This window comes from Schistocerca nitens, chromosome 4 (genome assembly GCF_023898315.1).
Source record: "Schistocerca nitens isolate TAMUIC-IGC-003100 chromosome 4, iqSchNite1.1, whole genome shotgun sequence".
NCBI lineage: Eukaryota > Metazoa > Arthropoda > Insecta > Orthoptera > Acrididae > Schistocerca > Schistocerca nitens.
Genome location: NC_064617.1, coordinates 864,605,065 through 864,631,450, shown reverse-complemented (window position 1 = coordinate 864,631,450; position 26,386 = coordinate 864,605,065). Strand labels below are relative to the sequence as shown.

The window sequence follows — 26,386 nt, the reverse complement described above, 5'->3', positions numbered from 1 at the left end:
TCCTGGCAGATTAAAACTGTGTGCCCGACCGAGACTGCTAGTTCTGTAAGGTTCGCAGGAGAGCTTCTGCAAAGTTTGGAAGGTAGGAGACGAGGTACTGGCAGAAGTAAAGCTGTGAGTACCGGGCGTGAGTCGTGCTTCGGTAGCTCAGTTGGTAGAGCACTTGCCCGCGAAAGGCAAAGGTCCCGAGTTCGAGTCTCGGTCGGGCACACAGTTTTAATCTGCCAGGAAGTTTCATATCAGCGCACACTCCGCTGCAGAGTGAAAATTTCATTCTGGAAATGTTATAATGTTTACCTTAATCAAATGAAACTTGAAATAATGCACGTTGTACACAAGGAAATTTGCACTTTTCATGATGCGCACGGTACTTCGAGGGACCTGCGAAGACGCCAGCTTGCAATACGTTCACAAATGGTTCAAATGGTTCTGAGCACTATGGGACTTAGCATCTGTGGTCATCAGTCCCCTAGAACTTAGAACTACTTAAACCTAACTAACCTAAGGACATCACAACACATCCAAGCCCGAGGCAGGATTCGAACCTGCGACCGTAGCAGTCGCGCGGTTCCGGACTGCGCGCCTAGAACTGCTCGGCTACCCCGGCCGGCTAATACGTTCACAAAATTGCGTTTTTGTGAGGGCTGTATAGTATGGAGGCTCAAGCTTTCCCCATCCCCACGAAACCCCACCCCCTCCTCACCCTGGCATCTGGAGTATACAGCTGTTACTCTTTGTGGAATTCTCAAACATTTTTAAGTGCGTAGATAACCGCCAACTCTGTGAAATATAACACAGTTTTTATGTCACTTATAAAATGTAGTTCTTGTGTCGTCACAAGTCTCGAAACAGACCTACTCATTTATATTTAAAAAAAGGCATTTTTAAACTCCTGCTCCCCTCCCCGTCCGCCCACTTCCTGGAAAAATTCTTGCGGACATCCCTTTATAATGAAGGGATGGGTAGTCGCGAGCCACGTAGTCTAGACTCTGCTGCATTCGTTATTTTTATTAAAAAATATCGTATTGCTTTTAATTCTCTAATTACAAACATATCTGTTGATTGTAACAACAGAGAACTACACTAATAAAATTCAAATTTTTCCTAAAAATTGGCAACTTTTTTGCAAACGAGGAACTATGTTTGGTAACAGGAAATTAAAACAACCAGTTACCTGAATTAGCAACGGTTCAGCTCTTGAAGAGACAGTTGTAACTCTAGGGAGGCCACCACATAACGTCACAGTATTTTTATTTGGAGAAATAACATGTTCACAGGATTTTTCTCTTGCATAAGGTAACTTAACAAGAGTTTCATACAGTTCGCATGATTATCATTTTCTTTCCCTGTGTTCCTTTTTTAATAATATACTTCAGATAGTTTCATCATCGGCAGAGACTTTAATCTTCCGACAATCAATTTGGAGAATTACAATTTTCTTAGTGGTGGGCATGACAAGACACCCTGTGAACATCAGTTAATGCCTTCTCTGAAAACTACGTAGAACAGGTAGTGTTCAACATCACACATGGTGGAAACAGATCTAATGGCAACAAATAGGATGTCCTCATCGAAACTGGTATCGGTGATCATGAGGCGGTTGTTACCAAAATACAAAGAACAACTAAGACCAGTAATGTCATATCTCAATGACGAAGTTGAAATTTGTAACATAGGGTAGGAGCATGTACACGTAAACACCCTGAAGAAGGTCGCTTGCAACAAAAAAATGGTTCAAATGGCTCTGAGCACTGCGGGACTTAACATCTGTGGTCATCAGTCCCCAAGAACTTAGAACTACTTAAACCTAACTAACCTAAGGACAGCACACACATCCATGCCCGAGGCAGGATTCGAACCTGCGACCGTAGCAATCGCGCGGTTCCGGACTGCGCGCCTAGAACCGCGAGACCACCGCGGCCGGCTCGCTTGCAACAGGAATCGACACGTCGGTAGTTTCATATACACTGGCAACGCGGTCACAAACCCAGAAAAATTTTATTGAATATGGCTCAAGTTTAAAAAAATATTTGACCATGCACTGAATAGATGTGTATCCGTACAACAGTTTATAATGGGAGGGAACCTCCATGGTATACAGTCACTGTAAAGATGGTTCTAAGGAAACATAGACCACTGCATAATAGATGTGAAGCAAAGCCTAGGACTATAGATAAAGAGATGCTGAATGAAACGTGTTTGCCTGCCAACTGAGGAAAGCTTGAAGGCCTTCAGTGACTACCGTAGCAGAATTTAGCCAAATGATCTTTCACAAAATCCAAATAAATTTTGGTCGTGTACAAAGGCTATTAGTGGCACTCACGGATGAGACAGAGACGGAAACTGAAGATAGCGAAGCAAAAGTTGAAATGCTTAACTCCATTTTCAAATGTTCCTTTACAAAGGAAAACATAGGAGAATTGCCCCAGTTTAACCCTCCCACCACTGAAAAGACGAATGAAGACGAATGGAGCTTCACTCCAAGATTAAACGCAGCCAAAACCTCTCAGACAAACAGAAGCTAAACGATGTCAAAGTTAGCGTAAGGAGGGCTATGCGTGAAGCGTTCGGTGAATTCGAAAGTAAAATTCTATGTACCGACTTGACAGAAAATCCTAGGAAGTTCTGGTCTTACGTTAAATCAGTAAGTGGCTCGAAACAGCATATCCAGACACTCCGGGATGACGATGGCATTGAAACAGAGGATGACACGCGTAAAGCTGAAATACTAAACACCTTTTTCCAAAGCTGTTTCACAGAGGAAGACCGCACTGCAGTTCCTTCTCTAAATCCTCGCACAAACGAAAAAATGGCTGACATCGAAATAAGTGTCCAAGGAATAGAAAAGCAACTGGAATCACTCAACAGAGGAAATTCCACTGGACCTGACGGGATACCAATTCGATTCTACACAGAGTACGCGAAAGAACTTGCCCCCCTTCTAACAGCCGTGTACCGCAAGTCTCTAGAGGAACGGAAGGTTCCAAATGACTGGAAAACAGCACAGGTAGTCCCAGTCTTCAAGAAGGGTCGTCGAGCAGATGCGCAAAACTGTAGACCTATATCTCTGACGTCGATCTTTTGTAGAATTTTAGAACATGTTTTTTGCTCGAGTATCATGTCGTTTTTGGAAACCCAAAATCTACTCTGTAGGAATCAACATGGATTCCGGAAACAGCGATCGTGTGAGACCCAACTCGCTTTATTTGTTCATGAGACCCAGAAAATATTAGATACAGGCTCCCAGGTAGATGCTATTTTCCTTGACTTCCGGAAGCCGTTCGATACAGTTCCTCACTGTCGCCTGATAAACAAAGTAAGAGCCTGCGGAATAATAGATCAGCTGTGTGGCTGGATTGAAGAGTTTTTAGCAAACAGAACACAGCATGTTGTTATCAATGGAGAGACGTCTACAGACGTTAAAGTAACCTCTGGCGTGCCACGGGGGAGTGTTATGGGACCATTGCTTTTCACAATATATATAAATGACCTAGTAGATAGTGTCGGAAGTTCCATGCGGTTTTTCGCGGATGATGCTGTAGTATACAGAGAAGTTGCAGCATTAGAAAATTGTAGCGAAATGCAGGAAGATCTGCAGCGGATAGGCACTTGGTGCAGGGAGTGGCAACTGTCCCTTAACATAGACAAATGTAATGTATTGCGAATACATAGAAAGAAGGATCCTTTATTGTATGATTATATGATAGCGGAACAAACACTGGTAGCAGTTACTTCTGTAAAATATCTGGGAGTATGCGTGTGGAACGATTTGAAGTGGAATGATAATATAAAATTAATTGTTGGTAAGGCGGGTACCAGGTTGAGATTCATTGGGAGAGTGCTTAGAAAATGTAGTCCATCAACAAAGGAGGTGGCTTACAAAACACTCGTTCGACCTATACTTGAGTATTGCTCATCAGTGTGGGATCCGTACCAGATCGGGTTGTCGGAGGAGGTAGAGAAGATCCAAAGAAGAGCGGCGCGTTTCGTCACAGGGTTATTTGGTAACCGTGATAGCGTTACGGAGATGTTTAATAAACTCAAGTGGCAGACTCTGCAAGAGAGGCGCTCTGCATCGCAGTGTAGCTTGCTCGCCAGGTTTCGAGAGGGTGCGTTTCTGGATGAGGTATCGAATATATTGCTTCCCCCTACTTATACCTCCCGAGGAGATCACGAATGTAAAATTAGAGAGATTAGAGCGCGCACGGAGGCTTTCAGACAGTTGTTCTTCCCGCGAACCATAAGCGACTGGAACAGGAAAGGGAGGTAATGACAGTGGCACGTAAAGTGCCCTCCGCCACACACCGTTGGGTGGCTTGCGGAGTATAAATGTAGATGTAGATGTAGAAGTATTACTGCCAGTAGCGTTGAGAAACGGCTGATATCGTTAAAATTCAGCAAAGCTGCGGAGCCCCATGGAATCTCTATAATATTCTATACTGAATTTGCAGCTGAGCTGCCCCCTCTACTAACTGTAATCTGTCGTAGATTTCTCGAACAAGAAACTGTACCCGGCAGTTGGGGAAAAAAAAACACTGGTCACACCCATTTACAAGAAGGATAGTACATGTGATCCACAAAACTGCCGTCCAGTATCCTTGACATCGGTTTGCTGCAGAATCTTAGACTATATTCTGACCTCAAACGTAATGAGCTATATCGAACAGAGTGACATCCTCCATGCCAGCCATTGTTTTCCGAAAACATCGATCATGTGAAGCACAACTCGCATTTTGTCACACGACATATTGAAAGCTTTGGATCAAGGCAGTCAAGTAGATGCAGTATATTTTGGTTTCTGAAAAGTATTTGACTATGTACCACATCTATGCTTATAATTAAAAATGACTGGGTGTGGATTTTTTGGCGTGTAGGACGCAGCAAGCTACCTTGGATGGAGAAGTAACTTTAGGTGTGCCCCCACGGAAGTGTGTATGGACCCTTGCTGTCCACGTTGTATATTAATGAACTTGCGGACAATAGTAATACGAGGGTCACTCCAAAAGAAATGCACACTATTTTTGTAAAAATACAGTTTTCATTCTGCTTGTGTGAAAGTTTTACAGTGTGTTGATACATTCTTCCCGCATGTTTTCAAACTTAGTTCAACCTGTTCCCGTGAGTGGCGCCGTCACAGCATGTCTTCAAGATGGCTGCTACACTGGACGTTCGTCAGAAGCAACGTCCTGTCATAGAATTCCTGTGCTGTGAAAACGAGATAGTGGGAAACATCCAAAAGAGGTTGAAAAATGTGTATGGAGATGCTGCTGTCGATAGCAGTACAGTTAGTTGGTGGGCAAGCAGGTTACTTGATGAAAGCGGGCACGACAGTATTTAGGATTGTCCTCGCAGCGGCAGGCCTCGTAATGCACACACTTCAGACAATGTGCAGAGAGTTAACGAATTGGTGACTGCTGTCAGACGCATCACAGTGAACGAATTGTCACGCTATGTTGGGATAGGGGAAGGAAGTGTTTGCAGAATACTGAAAGTGTTTGCAGAATACTGAAAGTGTTTGCAGAATACAGAAAGTGTTTGCAGAATACAGAAAGTGTTAGAGTTAAAAAGATTTGTGCCAGGTGGGTTCCCAGGATGTTGACAGTGGCTCACAAAGAAACAAGAAAAACGGTATGCAGCGAACTTTTGGAACAGTACAAGAATGGTGGAGATGAATTTCTTGAAAGAATTGTGACAGGTGATGAAACATGGCTCTATCATTTTTCACCAGAAACGACGAGGCAGTCAGTGTAGTGGCATCATGCAAATTCACCCAAGAAAAAAAAAATTCAAAAGCATACCTTCTGCTGGAAAAGTTATGGCTATGGTGTTTTTCGATTCCGAAGGACTCTTGCTTGTGGACATCTTGCCAAGTGGAACCACCATAAATTCTGATGCATATGTGACGACACTGAAGAAACTTCAAGCTCGAGTGATCGTGTTCGACCACATCGGAAAAAGCAGGAGGTTTTGCTATTGCACGACTATGCACGGCCACATGTCAGTCAAAAAACCATGGAAGCGATCACAAAACTCGGATGGACAACACTGAAACACCTGCCTTACAGTCCTGACCTGGCTCCATGTGACTATCATCTCTTCGGAAACTGAAAGACTCTCTTCGTGGAACAAGGTTTGGAGATGATGACTGCCTTGTGCACAGCTGCACACTGCCAAACAGTGGCTCCAACAGGTTGGTCCAGAATTTTACCGTGTGGGTATACAGGCGCTGGTTCCAAGATGGCGTAAGACAGTTGAGAGGGATGGAAATTATTTGGAGAAATGAAAATATTGTTCCTAAAGGATGTAGCTACACACTGTAAAACTTTCAAACATGTAGAATAAAAGTTGGGTTTCGAAAAAAATAGTGTGCATTTCTTTTGGAGTGACTGTCGTAGTAATCTCAGACCTTTTACAGATCTAAATCTACATTTACATCTACATCCATACTTTGCAAGCCACCTGACGGTGTGTGGCGGATGATGTAGTATGTGTAATGAAGTACTGTCTGACAGAAGATGCATAAATATTCAGTCAGACCTTGTGTAATACTCTGTTGGAATATAAAATGGAATGAACACATAGGCTCACTGTGGGTAAAGCAGGTGGTAGACTTCAGTTCGTTACTAGAATAATGTGGAAATGCAATGACTCTGCAAAGGAGATTGCTTAGAAATCACTCACGCAACCCAACCTAGAATATTACTCAAGTGTGTGCTGTCCATACCAAATAAGAGTAACTGGGGATACTGTACAGTCTTAGACATAAAAACTGACCGCCGGCCGGCCGCTACAGAGACACAGCAGAGTCGTTCACTTAAGGTGGCCAATAAAACCGACCGCCCCTGGCAATGCGAAGTCCGGCCATCTGCACAATCTGGCAACACTTTAAGGTGTGGAAGTGTCAGGAGGACGTGTTGTCTACTTCCGAGATGTTGTTGTGTTGTGTGAGCCCGTGATCTAGTGTTAATAGTTGTGCATTCTAAACTTTAATCGCGTGTTCGCGTCCGACTGTCTATCTTACTTTTTTTAGCCACATTTCGGCCGTCGTCTAAAGTTACGAGTATGATTGAACATCGAAGATAATTCGCTTCACTTTCTACCCACCATTAATAACAAATACTTCCAGAAAACAATTCCGTAGGACAGCTCGTGGCTGCGTCGCGATCAGAACAGTTTACGCTCGAGCGCTTCCTCGCGCTGCAGCGGCTACCGGCCACTTGTAATCGGGCGCCGCCCGGGTGAACACGGCGCGACGCTGTCAGTGTATGTATCAGCTGTCATTTTCGAATTTGAAGTTCTAGTTATCATCTTGCAGTTTAGCATTGAAGATCACATGCTTGAAAATCATGAACTACAGTTAAGCGTTGTAAAAATGGGTCGCAAGTGGAGAGAGGTGTCACATCTGCAACACAACATTTACTTTCGGTATAATATAGGGGTGATTGCTGAGGAGGCAGCTCGAAGGATTTGAACTGTGTGTAGCGCGAGTGATTTAGAGAAAAATACACCAAGAAAAGATATTCTTGTTTCAACAAAGATCGTTCTGGCATGAACGGTTTTCCACATTAAGGAAGTCTCGACTACTGATATAAGTGACGGATTACCATTTAACCATCATGCGACATTTGCATTCAACAGGCAAGGTTCAGAAGACACAACAAAATTCAACAGAGTAACGACTATTGCAGTTTTGCTTGAATGTCATCAGGTTGCTCATTGAGCGTTCCTATGCAATACATCGTTAGCTTCCTAAGTAAAGAAATGAAAGGATGGGCCCTATTAAGAGACCTAAACTTGAGCAAAGAGTAGTGTGAACCTAATATTTTCCATGTGATAGCTCCGAAAGTGCGTTTTGCACTATGTGTTCTTCCCCAAGGATGTGTCCATCACAGCTGGAATTTGTTGCCAACTATTGAGACACCTTTGTGTCGCAGTGTAAGAAAATCGACCGACAAAACTATATCACGTGTGCTACTGCACGATAACGCACTCTGTTGATTTGAGAAACAAAGCTATGCAGGATATTGACAGGGAAGTCTCAGGCACTTGTTCCCCTGGTCACGCACTCGTAAAATTTTACCTTCCCTCGTTTCTAGACGAAAATGCTCTTCAAACTACACTGGTTTAATGACATCGTTAGAACCAGTAGGTTTCTACAGGCGTATAATTCGTAAACTACTTTAGCGTTGCCAGATTGTTTTAGATATTGTGACGTTTGCTGATTAATTTCTTTTTGATGATTACCATTGTGTTCTATAAACTAATGGAAAACGCAATTAAAATATTCAGTGTACTAATACGAATTAAATTCAACTTACTATAGAAACGTCACAATGGCAGTCTATCTTAATAACGCATTAAGTGTCTGTAAACCTATTGTGCCTATTTTAACACGAATTACTAGGATATTACCGACTTTTGACTTCGAGAAGGTCTGTATTTACTTCATGTCCTGTATCATACCGAAGTATTATGAAAATGTGGTAGTTCATAGATAAAATTATGTATTCACAACAACGAAAAATTTGTCGGCAGAAAACAAAAGTGGCATTATGAATTTTGCAGTACCATAAGGCTCTCGCTCTGACTACAAGGTGGTACTGAAAGTAGCAAGACGAATTTTGCTCGAGTGTTGTCTTATGATTCCCTTATTGAGTTTGTAACTGTCTGCTTGTAGCTCTGCTACAAAAGAATTAAAAACTTGGCCTTCAGCGAGTCTCGAAAGCTAGTAGGCTAGCACATCATAAGAGACGAGAGAAGTTGTATTCCCCGTATGGAAGACTTTAGTGGACTCAAAAACATTAACTGATACACTTATACCACATCTCAAGAGAAACTCACATTATTCAATTGAAATGACACGATAATATCAAGTGAATTTAGCAGGATAGTTCTGTGCCATCAAGGAAGTAAACTCGTCGGACACAGAGTTGCCAATCATATTCTGCGTTGTTGTCAAGTTTCAGTTATACTACCAGGAAGGATACTAGCTGATGTGTTCTGTGAGTGGCCTCAGAAGTGACTATAGCTTCGTCTCAAAGTTGAGAGTGGCAAGGGCCGGAATATCCTCATTACATGTCAACGAGTCTTATTCGGATTTCGGTAACTACGTTTAGGGGCTAGAGTGTAATTACTTGTAATACATCGATGCACTGAGTGCAAATGAAACGTCATAGATTAATAACGGCGACAATTATTTGTGCTTTACTTTCTTAATCAGACAGAAACATTGAAAGAGTAGTCACCAGACGCGATTCACAATTTTGGAGCTTCTCCAGTGGCTGATTTGGCAAAGTATCTTTGCTATACAATAATGTTATTGAGATCACTGTCATTGGCCCACCCACCAAAAGACAGGCATGACCTGGCTTCTTGTTGTCAGCTCTTCTGGCGGATATTCTGCCGTTGCTCGAAACGTGAAGACTTAAAGTGAATTACAATATTCCATATTGCGAAAATCTGATGTTTCTATTCTTCTAGCTCTAACATTCAAAAAATAGTTACAGTAAACGGCAGAAAAGCGCCTATGAACCAATAATTAATAATGTAGTCATAATTAATGGAATCTGACAAACTTCATCTGTCGTCTAATAATTGTGAAAAACTAAAATTTTCACCTCCACAGCACCGCAGTATGAACTCTAGGATTTCGTAGGATTCCTATACTTAATTTGGTTGTGATCTTTTTCAATGACGGTAGAGGAGGAGCAAACCCATCTGAGTTGAAATATACTTATCCAGAGGGATTTGAATCTTTGGCTAAAGTTGCAGTAGCACATCCAGTATCAAGAATGTGAGCATTCACTCTTTGCTGTAGTATAGGCTAGGGCACAAAAAGCAGGTTTCCCTTAAAGTACACTACTGGCCACTAAAATTGCTACACCAAGAAGAACTGCAGATGATAAACGGGTATTCATTTGACAAATATATTATACTATTACTGACATGTGATTACATTTTCACGCAATTTGGGTGCATAGATCCTGAGAAATCAGTACCCAGAATGCCGCGCGGGATTAGCCGAGCGGTCTCGGCGCTGCAGCCTTGGACTGTGCGGCTGGTCCCAACTGCTGTTTGTGTATGCGAAATCGGTTGGAAACTTTCCTCATGTCAGCACGTTGTAGGTGTCGCCACCTGAGCCAAACTTGTGTGAATGCTCTGAAAAGCTAGTCATTTGCATATCACAGCATCTTCTTCCTGTCGGTAAAATTTCGCGTCTGTAGCACGTCATCTTCGTGGTGTAGCAATTTTAATGGCCAGTAGTGTAAATGATGAGAGACACTGTAATTAAAGCATAAAGTAACCACCTCGCTAATGAACATTTTCCAAATCGCTGTTTCTTATTAAACATGAATTGTTCAGAAAATTACAAATATATCTAGTGAAATGAGTAGGTTACTGCAGCTCCAGTCTGTCACTATCACTGAGTTCCAAGAAGTGTGTGTGTGTGTGTGTGTGTGTGTGTGTGTGTGTGTGTGTCTTTCGGACATTCCAAAAGAACAAACACCACAAATATATGCATATACAGGGTGTTTCAGAAGGAATAGTAGATATTTTAGCTGGTGGTAGTATAGACGAATTGCATAAAAAATCTATATAAATGTGTCTACTTTTTACTGAGTACAGAGATACAACTGTTAGTATATAACCCTAACAAACTCAAAGCAAAGGCAAAATAGGATGTTCAAAGTTGATTTTCAAAAATTCCTCCAACAACTTCAATGCACTTTTGACTTTTCTTGATAACATCACATGTAGCTCTTCTGAGGTCGCCTTTGCATTCTTTTATAAGGACTGCACTATTCGTAATACGAACGATCAAATCGGCTCTTAGATTTACTTTTTCTTTGTAGACTTCTCGTTTCAACCACCCCACAGTCAAAAATCCAAAGCAATTAGGTCCAGGTCCGGGGATCTTGGTGGCCAAGAAAAGTGCCCATATCTACTGATCCATCTTCCGGGAAATGTTAGGTTTGGATGACGTGTCACCTGAGAACTAGAATGTGCAGGAGACCCGTCATGCTGGCGGAAAATACGCATTCTTGTAGCCAAAGGAACCTCTTCCAATAATGCTGGAAGCTCATTTTCAAGGAAGTGTAGAAAATGGGGTACTGTAAGGACCAACAAACGAAACGAAAATGCATTGAACCCAACTGGATGTACTCAATAAAACTTGGACACATGCTATATGACATTTTTTCTGAAATTTGTCTATACTACCACGTCCTACAACATTTACTATTCCTCCTGAAACATCCTGTATAATTATTCAGATCTCGACGGGCCATCGAAAGTTAAGTGCCAGACGCACATCATCGTCCGAACCCCTCGCGGGAATACAGTGTGGCTGTGAGCGAGAGGATTAATGGACGTTGGTCGGGGGAAGGGGGGGGGGGGGCGATGCGCGGCGCGTACCGCATGCGGCAAAGATGGGAATTTGCGTCTTACAAGGAACGTTTGTACGAGTGGACAGGTCCTACAGTGTGGACATCTGTCCTTCGATATGTTAAGATGCAATTGTTTTTTTGAGGCAATACAGGTGATTTGCGAACATTTGCTTGCCATCAATGTAACAGGACTTCAACGGCACCCATTCCTTAGTAATTGCTTTGTCATGGCGCTAACCCATGTCAGATACATGCGAATCAGATTGTACCGCATATTTAGTCAAATAACGAATGGTCAGTATACAGGTATTTACAGTAGAAGCGGGATTCCAGCGAGCTGATAAATTTAACCAAGTGCAACGTAGAGTACCCGTGTAGTGAGTCATTTCAGCTGCATGTTATTGTTGTGGTCTTCAGTCCTGAGACTGGTTTGATGCAGCTCTCCACGCTACTCTATCCTGTGCAAGCCTCTTCATCTCCCAGTACCTACTGCAGCCTACATTTTTCTGAATCTGCTTAGTGTATTCATCTCTTGGTCTCCCTCTACGATTTCTACCCTCCGTGCTGCCCTCCAGTACTAAATTGGTGATCCCTTGATGCCTGAGAACATGTGCTACCAACCGATCCCTTCTTCTAGTCAAGTTGTGCCACAAACTCCTCTTCTCCCCAATTCCATTCAATACCTCCTCATTCGTTATGTGATCTACCCATCTAATCTTCAGCGTTCTTCTGTAGCACCACATTTCGAAAGCTTCTATTCTCTTCTTGTCTAAACTATTTATCGTCCATGTTTCACTTCCATACATGGCTACACTCCATACAAATACTTTCAGAAACGACTTCCTGACACTTAAATCTATACTCGATGTTAACAAATTTCTTCAGAAATGCTTTCCTTGCCATTGCCAGTCTACATTTTATATCCTGTCTACTTCGACCATAATCAGTTATTTTTCTCCCCAAATAGCAAAACTCTTTTACTACTTTAAGTGTCTCATTTCCTAATCTAATTCCCTCAGCATCACCCGACTTAATTCGACTACATTCCATTATCCTCGTTTTGCTTTTGTTGATGTTCATCTTATACCCTCCTTTCAAGACACTGTCCATTCCGTTCAACTGCTCTTCCAAGTCCTTTGCTGTCTCTGACAGAATTACAATGTCATCGGCGAACCTCAAAGTTTTAATTTCTTTTCCATGGATTTTAATACCTACTCCGAATTTTTCTTTTGTTTCCTTCACAGCTTGCTCAATATACAGATTGAATAACTTCGGGGAGAGACTACAACCCTGTCTCACTCCCTTCCCAACCACTGCTTCCCTTTCATGCCCCTCGATTATTATAACTGCCATCTGGTTTCTGTACAAATTGTAAATAGCCTTTTGCTCCCTGTATTTTACCCCTGCCACCTTTAGAATTTGAAAGAGAGTATTGCAGTCAACATTGTCAAAAGCTTTCTCTAAGTCTACAAATGCTAGAAACGTAAGTTTGCCTTTCCTTAATCTTTCTTCTAAGATAAGTCGTAGGGCCAGTACTGCCTCACGCGTTCCAACATTTCTACGGAATCCAAATTGATCTCCCCGAGGTCGGCTTCTACCAGTTTTTCCGTTCGTCTGTAAAGAATTCGCGTTAATATTTTGCAGCTGTGACTTAATAAGCTGATAGTTCGGTAATTTTCACATCTGTAAACAACTGCTTTCTTTGGGATTGGAATTATTATATTCTTCTTGAAGTCTGAGGGAATTTCGCCTATTATATTCTTCTTGAATCAAATGGTAGAGTTTTGTCAGGACTGGCTTTCCCAAGGCTGTCAGTAGTTCTATTGGAATGTTGTCTACTCCCAGGGCTTTGTTTCGACTTAGGTCTTTCAGTGCTCTGTCAAACTCTTCACGCAATATCATATCTCCCATTTCATCTTCATCTGCCTCCTCTTCCATTTCCATAACATTGTCCTCAAGAACATCGCCCCTGTATAGACACTCTATATACTCCTTCCACCTTTCTGCTTTCCCTTCTTTACTCAGGACTGGATTTCCATCTTAGCCTTTGATATTCATACAAGTGGTTCTCTTTTCTCCATAGGTCTCTTCAATTTTCCTGTAGGCAGTATCTATCCTACCCCTCGTGAGATATGCTTCTACGCCCTTACATTTGTCCTCTAGCCATCCCTGCTTAGCCATTTTGCACTTCCTGTCGATCTCATTTTTGAGATGTTTGTATTCCTTTTTGCCTGCTTCACTTGCTAAATTTTTGTATTTTCTCCTTTCATCAATTAAATTCAGTATCTCTGCTGTTATCCAAGGATTTCTACTAGCCCTCATTTTTTTACCTACTTGATCCTCTGCTGCCTTCACTATTTCAGTCCTCAAAGCTACCCATTCCTCTTCTACTGTATTTCTTTCCCCCATTCCTGCCATTTTGCTCCCTGAAACTCTGTACAACCTCTGTTTTAATCAGTTTATCCAGGTCCCATCTCCTTAAATTCCCACCTTTTTGCAGTTTCTTCAGTTTTAATCTACAGTTCATAACCAATAGATTGTGGTCAGAGTCCACATCTGCCCCTGAAAATGTCTTACAATTTAAAATCTGGTTCCTAAATCTCTGTCTTACCATTATATAATCTATCTGAAACCTTTTAGTATCTCCAGGGTTCTTCCATGTATACAACCTTCTTTCATGATTCTTGAACCAAGTGTTAGCTATGATTAAGTTATGCTCTGTGCAAAATTCTACCAGGCGGCTTCCTCTTTCATTTCTTAGCCCCAATCCATATTCACCTACTATATTTCCTTCTCTCCCTTTTCCTACTGTCGAATTTCAGTCACCCATGACTATTAAATTTTCATCTCCCTTCACTACCTGAATAATTTCTTTTATCTCATCATACATTTCATCAATTTCTTCATCATCTGCAGAGCTAGTTGGCATGTAAACTTGTACTACTGTAGTAGGTAAGGGCTTCGTGTCTATCTTGGCCACAATAATGCATTCACTATGCTGTTTGTAGTAGCTTACCCGCACTCCTATTTCTTTCTTCATTATTAAACCTACTCCTGCATTACCCCTATTTGATTTTGTATTTATAACCCTGTATTCACCTGACCAAAAGTCTTGTTCCTCCTGCCACCGAACTTCACTAATTCCCACTATATTCAACTGTAACCTATCCATTTCCCTTTTTAAATTTTCTAATCTACCTGCCCATTTAAGGGATCTGACATTCCAAGCTCCGATCCGTAGAATGCCTGTTTTCTTTCTCCTGATAACGATGTCCTCTTGAGTAGTCCCCGCCTGGAGATCTGAATGGGGGACTATTTTACCTCCGGCATATTTTACCCAAGAGGACACCATCATCATTTAATCACACAGTAAAGGTGCATGCCCTCGGGAAAAATTACGGCTGTAGTTTCCCCTTGCTTTCATCCATTTGCAGTACCAAAACAGCAAGGCCGTTTTGGTTAGTGTTACAGGGTCAGATCAACCAATCATCCAGACTGTTGCCCCTGCAACTACTGAAAAGGCTGCTGCCCCTCTTCAGGAACCACACATTTGTCTGGCTTCTCAACAGATACCCCTCTATTGTGGTTGCACCTACGGTACGGCTATCTGAATCGTTGAGGCACGCAAGCCTCCCCACCAATGGCAAGGTCCATGGTTCATGGGTGGGGGGGGGGAGGGGGGGGGGAGGTTCAGCTGCATAGCTGACAATAATATTTGTCAAGCAGTTCACTGCAGAATTAATGTAATACCCACACGATGATCTCTGTAGTCATACTATATCATTAGCAGTGAGGATCATAGAAACATTAACATGTAGAGGGCTGAAAGTGTCATATAAATGTTCTTATTGAGAGAAGATGAAGAGGAGGTAAAATTATAAATATAAAAGACAGAGTAGCCCACCTGTCATTATGAGGCATGATGGACATTTAATTCAGGTAACATCTTCCTGACTATTTCATATATTTCAATAACCTTATTTATATTTACATTACGTTCTTCACATATGTATGATTCACTACAATGCTCTTGTCAGAAATGAATTTCAGAAGACTACTGCAAATTCAAATTTTTGTACATGCAAGATTTTAATGCCTTCTCTTTATCATTTGTGGTGTTTATTTTGCAGAAAATGTGACTATCTTGGGGTCTGATGATGCTACAACATGCATCATCGTTGTGCTGAGACATTCAGGTAAGCCATCCTCTCATTAGTGATGTAAAAACATATATTTTGTGAACAAACATTTATCTGATAAACTCATTGCTACAGGTTTCAAAATATAATAGACATTTGCTGCTTTATTGATAAATTAGCTTTTGAGACTAGTTTATAGTTGGCAGTGTCATTGTTAGGGTCTCGAAATACTGTGAGAAATGTATTTGTGTTGCAAAATGTCCTTACTTGCACTCCGAGAGGGAAAGAATGCTCTGAAGGTAATGACAGGCAGTGTGATGAGTGGACAAGAAAAGTGATGAGTAGGGTAAGGAAAAAAACTTCCTGGCAGATTAAAACTGTGTGCCCAACCAAGACTCAAACTCGGAACCTTTGCCTTCCGCAGGCAAGTGCTGTACCATCTGAGCTACCGAAGTATGACTCACGCTCGGTACTCACAGCTTTACTTCTGCCAGTATCTCGTCTCCTACCTTCTAAACTTTACAGAAGCTCTCCTGCTGTGGCTAAGCAATGTCTCCGCAATATCCTTTCTTTCAGGAGTGCTAGTTCTGCAAGGTTCGCAGGAGAGCTTCTGTAAAGTTTGGAAGGTAGGAGACGAGATACTGGCAGAAGTAAAGCTGTGAGTACCGGGCGTGAGTCGTGCTTCGGTAGCTCAGATGGTAGAGCACTTGCCTGCGATAGGCAAAGGTCCCGAGTTTGAGTCTCGGTCGGGCACACAGTTTTAATCTGCCAGGAAGTTTCATGTCAGCGCACACTCCGCTGCAGAGTGGAAATCTCATTCAGGGTAAGGAAAAAGATTACCAAGACACAAGAATTAGAAAACGATCAATTGAAATTCTGAGAACTAGAAGGGCGTGAACCATACTGTCATCAGTTTTGAGATTGCAGGGTGTGTGCATGCTCCTGACGTTCATGTGAACCAGTTTTATTAGGTACCATTTTGATCCTGCAGGCACCATGAATCAAGACACAAAGGAATTAATGGGTTTGACAGGAAGCGTGCTAGGATAAGCCATTCAGTTGTAATGGCCACTGTGTCCGGATGGTGCAGTACTCAATGCAGCTGCCTAGTAAGCAGGAGACCTGAGTTTGAATGCCAGTCTAGCACAGTTTTTCAACTTTCCACATTGATTTGATCAGCGACCACTGGCAGCTAATGTTATTAATTCCTTTGTGTCTTGAACCAGTTTTATTTCTATCTGTAGCCCCACATTGTATTTACAAACTTTTATGAAAAGATGTCTTGTCAGTTTCTCAGATATTCACTTCTATATGGGTCCAAAGCATAATTCTGTTTCTCAGCACCACTCAGTTATAATCTAGAGCTGCCAACATAATGTAATGCCTACGTCATGCACATAGTAGTAGTACTTCATAATTTTGGTCTAAACCTCAAGCCACAGAATGTGCTTATTGAAAATGATGATAACAAGGATCATAGTGTTGGAATAGGTCATAATTATGTGTGGTGTATTTAGCATCTATTCTTTATATTCCATTTCTAGTTTCACATTAATTTCAAGCTTTAAAGCTAATATTGTAGTCATAGGATACTAACTCTGTGCACTTTGTACAGTGCTCTATGTCTGAACATTTTTGAACATTAACATTTTCTTTATCATCTCTGTGCATTAGCTGTTCTTTTGAAGACATTGACAAACTTTTTTCTCTTTTACACAGTGCATATATTGCATTTGTTATTTTATAATGCTCTACATAATGGTGCTATAAAATGAAACTACTTACATCCAACTCTCTTTAGCTTCTCCATCTACTCCGTGGATGAAGTTCTGAATGAATAGTCTGTGTATGGTTGGTTTACATTTTTTGAATATCGTTGCAGATTATGATAAAAGTAAAAATCCAGTTAAGTAAACTGTCAGTATGCATCCTATTTTTCACAGAGAAAATGTAATTTGATTTCAAACCTACTAATGTTTTACACACCATAGTAATTTTTTTAAAAATATGATCCATAGAACATGCAATAACTAACAAACTGATTTCCACCAATGCTACGGTCATTTTAACAGTAACATAATAAATGAATACACCATTGAAAAACTGAAAATTGGCATGAAATCAATTCGTTGTAATACGGATGTTGTCAACTCCTTATTAGTATGCTGCATACAGTTTCAGAAATTGTGGTGGTGTTGGTGGTAATGTCATGGTAACAATGCAATGATATCAATTCATAATATAGTTATTTTCAGTTTTGTTTGTATTGGCATTGTTTGTGTGATATGTTGCTATTTTGAAGGAATTATAAAAGTTCTGCAACAAAGCCTGTTTTTCTGTGCCAGGTTCAGGTGCTGTGGCCCTAGCTCATCTGGATGGAGCAGGAACAGAGGAATGTGCTGCCACTATGGTGCAGCGAGTCCAGGAAGTCGGCATGGGCTTTGCAGAGGGCAGGCTCGAGCTGCAGCTCGTTGGTGGATTCTCTGACAGCCGACACTACTCTGAAGACTTATTTTACAATATCATGCGTAAGCACCAAATAACTCAAACATAACCATTTCCTTCTTCCATTATTTATATTCCAGTTTAATATGGATAGAAGCTCTTATAGGTAATGTTACATTTTTTACAACATAAGATGGAATGTGATTGTGATACAGTTGTGGAAACAGAAAAAGCTACTATATACAGTATGAACAATTATCATCATATGGTAGTAAACCATCATGTTTTGCTATTGCGGTTCATAATGTAACCATGCATAAAGATCATTATAGCTGCAACAAGTAAGTTAAACAACATAGCCACTAGGTTAATCTAAAAACAGTTTACAAATTATGGTACCCGCAGAATAAATTTTTTACAGAATTGTCATTGGCATCGTGCAATATTTGTAGTTAATTAATGTATCTTTAGTGTATTCTATAATTGTTAATTGCTAGTTGTACCTGCATGAGTTATCTTGATGAATTGTATAAAAATCATTATGTGTTAATGTTTGTGTCAATAGACGTTTTGACAGACAGACAGATTTTAATCTGTTTCAGTGCACCTATGACAGATTTTCATAATTTGTCATAGAGAGTGGTTTTATTTATCTCCAATATTTATTTCTTTTAAGAAACATAATAATTATTTTCCAAAACATCATTTCTTAAAAAGACAGAGATCATAATTATGTTGTGGTCTATGAATAGTTATGGTATAAGTCATGCACCTAGTTTTATCATCCCTCAAATGACCACGTAAAAGATTATTACCTTTCCTTGTGAATATCTGGGTGTTGAAAATCATCCACAAATCAGCACAACTGTAAATCCTGTTAAATGCAGATAATAATTTAATGATATTTCAATAAAAAAAAACCCTGTTAGCTATATAACTCACCAAAATGACTTTATCTTCCAAACACAGCAATAACATATTTCCTATTCTTTTTGTGCCCATGCACTAATGCTGTCGGAGCAGAAGTAAACTGCTTCATGTTCCATCAATTTCTCCCGACTGAAAATTTTTGGTATCATTAACGTGAGCAGACTACACAGATGAAACTCAACTGACTGAAACAGCTTACAAGTACAGTCATGTGACTGACACAGAACTAGGCTTTAAGATTCCCCATGATGGGGGTGGGTTTTTTACTTTTTGTATTAAGAAGCAGAATGAAACCATATATCTCAGTTTATCAGCATTTTTGTGTTATTACTATAAGTATTAAATTTTGCATTTCACATTATTTAAAAATGCCTTCACTACTCATTTATGTATTTATTTTTTTATTTTATTTATTTCTAACGTCATCGATCCAACTGTGATAGACCCACAAGGATCTAGAGTGTGTCAGTAAACAATCAATACAAAGATATTAGTAAAGCAGTCAATCAGACAAAAGTAATACATGTTTGCTATGCACATATGTGGTACTTTTACATGTTCCAGATGCATTTCACCGGCAGCCAGTGGAGATAGACCTGACATTGGCATGTGTGGGGGAACTTAATACAACCATCAGGAGTGGCATACACTGGCCTATAGTGTATGGTGTTGGTCAGTATGACTGCAATTGTTGGTTATTAATGTAGAGGAGTACACACTGTTTTGCAAATAGTGCTTTTTAAGTAATTAGTAACATTGTGTTTATATAAAGTAGGTCATGCATTACTTACAAACAAACAAACAAAAAAAGCATCTGTCTCAAATTCTTTGTTAACCCTCAGGTGGGTGCACCAATTTTTTTAACATGAATAGGCACATGGCACAGTTTTTACACATGTGAAAAATAGCTGGCTCTGTTACCAAGATAAACTTGTACTATCAAACTCACAGTTTAATCTAGGTTTAATTAAGCAGTGATAAAATAAACTTATTTTATATGACCTAAATCACTGATAAATTAAGCAGTAATAACATAAACTTTCATTGTATCACTCAAGTGTTATCCCACAGTAATGACCCACTCAGGGAATTAAACAGTGCAGTTCAGCAGATCCCAGCTGAACACTTATTCGATTACTAATTATCTTGGAGACAACTGACTCATTGTGGGATTGTGCTGCTATTACAGAATCTGGGGTGTTTTCTTGCACAGATCATAATTTTTTTCTCACCCAGCTCACTGTTTATTTTATATTACTGTTGCTCGCTTTGATATATGACAACACAACTTACCACTGTGTTAGACAGAACAATAATGAAGCAACAGGTAGGAGCTCATAATTATAAAACAACAGTGGAGTGGTACAAGACAATTGTTATTTGTGATTGGTGAACTTTATACATAGGCATACCTGCTTGAGGGTTAATATATCAATGAAAATAATTTTTTAAAAACATATTGTAATTGGATGAATAAAAAAATCTACTCACCAGGTGGTGGCAGCAAAAAGCACACTAAGGTGAAGCAATCTTGCAAGCTTCTGGAGCCAGTGGCTTCTTCTTCTGGTAGAGGGGTTGAAGGAAAAAGGAAGGGGGATGAAGGAAATGGACTTAGGAGATTTGGGAAATGGGGAGAGTTACAGAAAAATTGTCCAGAACCCCAGGTCAGGGGAGACTTGCTGGAGGACTTTTCTGTAACTCTCAACAGTCCTTAAACCTCACCAGTCATTTTCCTTCATGCCTCTTCCTTCCTCTTCTGCCCTTATGCCAGAAGAAGGAGCCACTAGCACCAAAAGCTTACACAATTCCTTAACCTTTGTGCATTTTTTGCTGTCACCACCTGGTGAGTAGATTTTTATATCTATCCAATTATATTTTCAGATTTTTTGTTGTCATTTATAATTCATTCATTAATTTATTCATAATGTTCTGAACAATATTTGAACCTGTTAATCAACATCACTGCACAACTCACAAACTAACACATATAAAGGCCATATTCAACAAAACAGTTTCACAGCAAAGATAATAACTTATTGAAGAAGAATATGTATGTTGAATTTTGACACTTAAGAATCCTAAAACAAAAGTATTCTAATAGAAACACTATTACTTTCTGAATGTATATTCTTAAAATGATTATTTTAGAAAGTGGTTTAATTGTCTGAATTCAGAATTACTGTTGTTGAGCCTAGAGAACTTTTCTGTTATTTTATTTCAAACATTAATCAGAACCTTTTTCTTAAAAATTTGTAATCTTATTACTATTGAATCTTTATGCTGCTTGTTTCATGCATTGTAAATATTTTGTAAATCAGCAGGCTGGGGTGTGTTTGAATGGGGGATTTATTCACCAAAATTAAAATGGGAACACGAAAAGGAAAGCATCATTCTCTCAGTGTTTTCTTGCCTTTTGCAATAAATATAATTGGTATTTAGTTTTTACTTCAGTTTCACAAAACAGGTTTTGTTATTACAGTGAAAGATCTGGAGTAAAATAAAACTAACTACTGTAGGGCTCTGTTCCTGAATGTTCCTGAACTTCCGACAAATTGAGGTTACCATATTTCTTATATTTCAGGTGTTATCACAAAGACTGGTGAACTGTTCCCAGCAACTTTTCCAGACAAGGGCCCCGACCTGGCTCTGCGGATTGCCAGGCATCTGAGGGGTGGCCAGCAGGTATGTCTTATAAAACATCTTGTCTTCCATCAATCCTACTTATACATTGTGCCATGTCTGGATAACACTGGATATTGTGAGCAGTTGAAGCAAATGTGGTGTAAGTCACTCTCTCTTCATTGACTGACAGCAGTGCTTCTCATGTGGATGCAGTTGTGTGGGGCTGCAAGGACATTTCCCAGGAGCTTGGAATTTTGTATGGGAGTGTTTCTGACATCATTCATGGGTCCTTGGGGTACCAGAGGGTTTCATATTGGTGGGTGCCTAAGAAGTTGGATAACGTGATGAAAGGCACATGAATGACAGCGTCACAGAATCATCTGCAGTGGTTTACTGAGGAGGGTGACAGGTTCCTGGACTGCATTAATACTGGATATTGCCTTTCACACTGGAGTGAATGGAAAATGCAGCTCGTGTGAGAACATGTCTCTCTTTCAGAGAAATGTGAGGTGGTGGTGGTGGTGGTGGTGGTGGTGGTGGTGGTAGTAGTAGTAATATTAGTAGTAGTAGTAGTAGTAGTAGTAGTAGTAGTAGGGTTATTCTCATCAGAACTGACAGCAAACTAACATTGACAACAATAGTGCAGGTTTACATGGTGAAGTCACAAGCAGAAGGTGAAGAGAGAGAGAGAAAGAAATGAGGATATTTAATGGGTAAATTCAGTATGTAAAAAAAAAGAGATGAAACTTTAATAGTCATGGAGGATTGAAATGCAATTGTGAGGGGAATGTGTAGAAGAAAGGGTTATGGGAGAATATGGGCTTCAAAGTAGGAATGAGAGAGTAAAAAGACTAACTGAGTTCTTCAATAAATTTCCGTTGGTAACAGTGAATACTCCATAATTTGTTGGCAACAAAATCAATATTCACATTGGCATGTAGAATGTATGAGACTGGCGACATACCATCAGACTTTTGGAAGAACACCATCCACACAATTCCGAAGATAACAAGAGCTACAAAGTGTGAGATTATCACATGATCAGCTTAATAGCTTGGGCATTCAAGTTGCTGACAAGAATAATACACAGATGAATGGAAAAGAAAAGATTGAAGAAGAATCAAGATATGTACATAGGATTTGTTGATTTGGGAAAGTGTTTGACACTGTTGAGTGGTGCAATATGTTCGAAATTCTGAGAAAAATAGAGGTAAGCAGTAGGGAAAGTTTCATAATATACAATATGTACAAGAATGAAGAGGGAACAATAATATCGGAGGACCAAGAGTAAAATGCCTGGATTAAAAAGGGTGTAAGACAAGGATCTAGTCTTTTGCTCCTACTGTTCAATCTATACTTGAAGAAATACGGGGAAATTTGAAGAGAGGGATTAAAATTCAGGGTGCAAGGATATCAATAATAAGATTCACTGATGACATTGGTATGCTCAGCAAAAGTGAAGAATAATTACAGTATCTGTTCAATGGAATAAAGAATCTAATGAGTACAGAATATGGATTGAGGGTAAATTGAAGAAAGATGAAAGTAATGAGAAGTAGCAGAAATGAGAATAGCAAGAAACCTAAAATCAAAACTGGGGCTCATGAAGCGGATGAAGTTAAGGAATTCTTTTAGTTAGACAGCTCAATAACCCATGATGGATGGAGCAAGGATGACATAAAAAGCAGACTAGCACTGGCAAAAAGGGCATTCCTGGCGGAGGGAAGTCAACTGGTATCAAACAAAGATCTTAATTTGAACGTACATTTTGAGTATAGTGTTGTATGGTAGTAAATCATGGACAGTGGGAAAAGTGGAACCGAAGACAGTTGAAGCATTTGAGATCTGGTGCTACAGAAGAACACTGAAAATTAGGTGGACTGGTAAGGTAAGGGATGAGGTGGTTCTCCGGAGAATTGATGAAGAAAGAAATATATGGAAAACAGTGACAGAAGAAGTAATAGGATGGTAGGACAACTGTTGAGACCAACTGTTGAGACATCAGGGAATAGCTGCCATGTTTAAAAAAAATAAAAATAAAAAATATGAAAAAGCAAAGGGAAAAGGAAGTTATCTAGATTTAATTCCCATTATTATAAATGTGAGGATAACTGGTTGTTGATATAGTTTTCAGAAGTAGCTTGCAGTGGCTGCTTCTTCCATTAATATATAATTTGATGTACTATACATGTTAAGTATATTGAAACTAAGTGTAATGTGTGAACCAAAGATAAATAACACGGTAGGATTAGGGTGTAACAGCGACATATGCCCAGTCATAGGTAAAACAGGTGGCAGACTTTGATCATTGGTAGAATAGTAGGGTAAATACAATCATTCTACAAAGGAGATTGCTTATAAAACACTCATGCAACCCAATCTACAGTGTTGTTAAAGTATGTGGGATTCATACCAAACAGGACTAACATGGAACATTGAATGTGTGTTAAGAAGGAGAGCATGAATGGTCACAGGTTTGTTTGACCTACAGGAGAGCATCATGGAGATGCTGAAAAAACTGAACTGGCAGATGCTTGAGATAGACACAAACTATTCTGAGAAAGCCTACTTACAAAGTTGCAATAATCCGCTTTAAATGATGAATATAGGAACATACCACAGGGTTGAATGAGAAAGTCTTTGCCTTAATTTTTCACTAGCCAAAATAAGGTACATACAGGTAATTACAAATGCATGTACTATTCTGTTTATCTTATACTATTTTTCTGCATATTCCCCACACCAGTTCAAACATTTGCCCCATCACAGCACTAAATTTGATATGCCCCTGTGCCAGAATTCATCTGGCTGACTGTGGAGCCACTGTCAGACTGCTATCTTGGCTTCACTGTTGCATATTAATCACTGTCCTGCCAGGAAAACATGTAAATCACTAGGGATGAGGTCCAGATTGCGTAGTGGGTAGTCCAGACTAGTCGATACTCTCCTAGTGAAATGACTGGAGTTTGTCGGCCATTCTGTTTGCCACGTGTGGCCTTGCATTGTCATGGAGGATTAAGCTCATTGTGCACATTGAGAATATCTCAGCACTTAATCCTGATGATGGCAGCCCGTATGTGTGATACTGTGGAACAATAACTGTTGACATTGATGGTGGCAAGTAGTGTCATGAAATACTGGAGAGTGGTCCTCAGTGATTCCAGATCATTAACATCACCTTCCCAGCAGATGACACTGAACAGAATTTAATTTTTTGTTTCTATTGAACCCGAATGTTTCCTCCTGGTGCTCTGCTGCTTTAATACCAGCACTGAATTCAGTACTCACATTTCATTGCAAGTGACAAAGAGGTCCAAGAAATGGTCACTCTACTCGGCATACCATTGCAGATGATTCAGTGAAGCAACCATTCACTTGCATTTCATCATGTCATCAAACTACTTAAGCACCCACTGATATGAAAATTTCTTGTACCCTAAGGACCCATGAACGGTTTTGTAAATACTCTCATACAAAATGTCAAGCTTCTAGGAAACACCATTGAGGTATACACAGCACTCTACTTTCAACATTGCATCCAGGTGGGAAGTATTGTCATCAGTCTGCAACAAATGCAGCCTCGCCAAATGCTCATTGTCATGCAAATTCACAACACCACCACCTCACACTTCACAAAGCAAGACACTTTTGCCCCCAGGTAGGCTGCACTTCCCTGTGAATTTTCATGGGCATTCACCCCTTGCTCCATAGAAAACAAATTACACTTTGTTGTTCATACATGATGGATGTGTTTAACGCAACCACCTCCTTGGACAACTGACAGTAGCTACATGCCGTGGAGCTAATGTAATTTGACTGTAATTTGACTCATACTGTCCCCTATGTATCACTTCTGTGTAGAAATCACAAGGGCAAGATTAGATTAATTATAACACGTGCAGATGTGTTTAAGCCATCATTCTTCCCATACTCTAAACATAAATGAAACAGAAAGAAGCCATACAACAAATTATGACTAATGCTGCACTGCTTACATCAGCAATTTTGTGCAGATTACTTACACAAACTCTCTCTCTCTCTCTCTCTCTCTCTCTCTCTCTCTCTCTCTCTCTCTCCCCCCCCCCCCCCCCCCAATAAGTGTTACTCTGAAATAGTCTACTCCCCTGTTTTATGTGTACTCCATTCTATGCATTCATATAACTTTACTGATTTCAGGGACCATTGTCAGCTGTCTAATATTGGAAAAGTATCTGCATAATGTGTACATTAGTAGTAACAGAATTTTACATCTTGGTGCCTCAACTCCAAATATTGTACTAAATTATAGGAGGAGGAGGAGCTAATAAGATACAGTCTTTTACTTTCTTTTTGAATATCTGAGGATTTTATGTTTCCTTGTTTGATGTCTGCCAGCTTTTGCGCCAGAATATAAAATGACATCGTGTACCCTACACAAGGGTGCATTGTCTATTTGGAAATTATTTTTACTTACTGAATTGTGTTGGTGAATTTCACGTTTCATTTTAAATGCACTCTTCTGATTGATTATAAATACATTCAAAGGGTAAATATATTTTGCACATGGGTGGAAGAATCTTTAGAGCTCTGAAGAGGCTTCTGCAAAATGTTCTAGCAATTTCATTTGCAGGTCAATACAATAATTTCAAGTGCAGTCCTACAGGATTGAGCTTTTTAGTCAACTTATCCAGACATTGCTGCATCTCAGTTCATTGTTTATTTGGATGCCTAGAAATTTCATACACATTTAAAAAAAAGTGTTGCCCATTGATTTCTACTTCTGATACCTGATAGTAATTTTAATTAGTCTGAAATTCCACAATGAGTTTACATAAGGTGAAGGTAAGATATCTGCAGTGAACCAGTTATAGACCTGTTCCATTA

General features: G+C 40.0%; 1 protein-coding gene across 1 annotated transcript in view; it reads left to right on the top strand.

The window, feature by feature from the left end:
• The window catches only part of LOC126253328 (protein N-terminal asparagine amidohydrolase), a 251,395-nt gene that overhangs the window by 211,962 nt on the left and 13,047 nt on the right, over nt 1–26,386 (top strand). The window contains exons 3-6 of the mRNA XM_049954594.1: nt 15,518–15,583; nt 17,872–18,054; nt 19,466–19,573; nt 21,483–21,583. Of these exons, the coding sequence (XP_049810551.1) occupies nt 15,518–15,583; nt 17,872–18,054; nt 19,466–19,573; nt 21,483–21,583 (458 nt within the window). The remainder of the gene's footprint in view (nt 1–15,517; nt 15,584–17,871; nt 18,055–19,465; nt 19,574–21,482; nt 21,584–26,386) is intronic.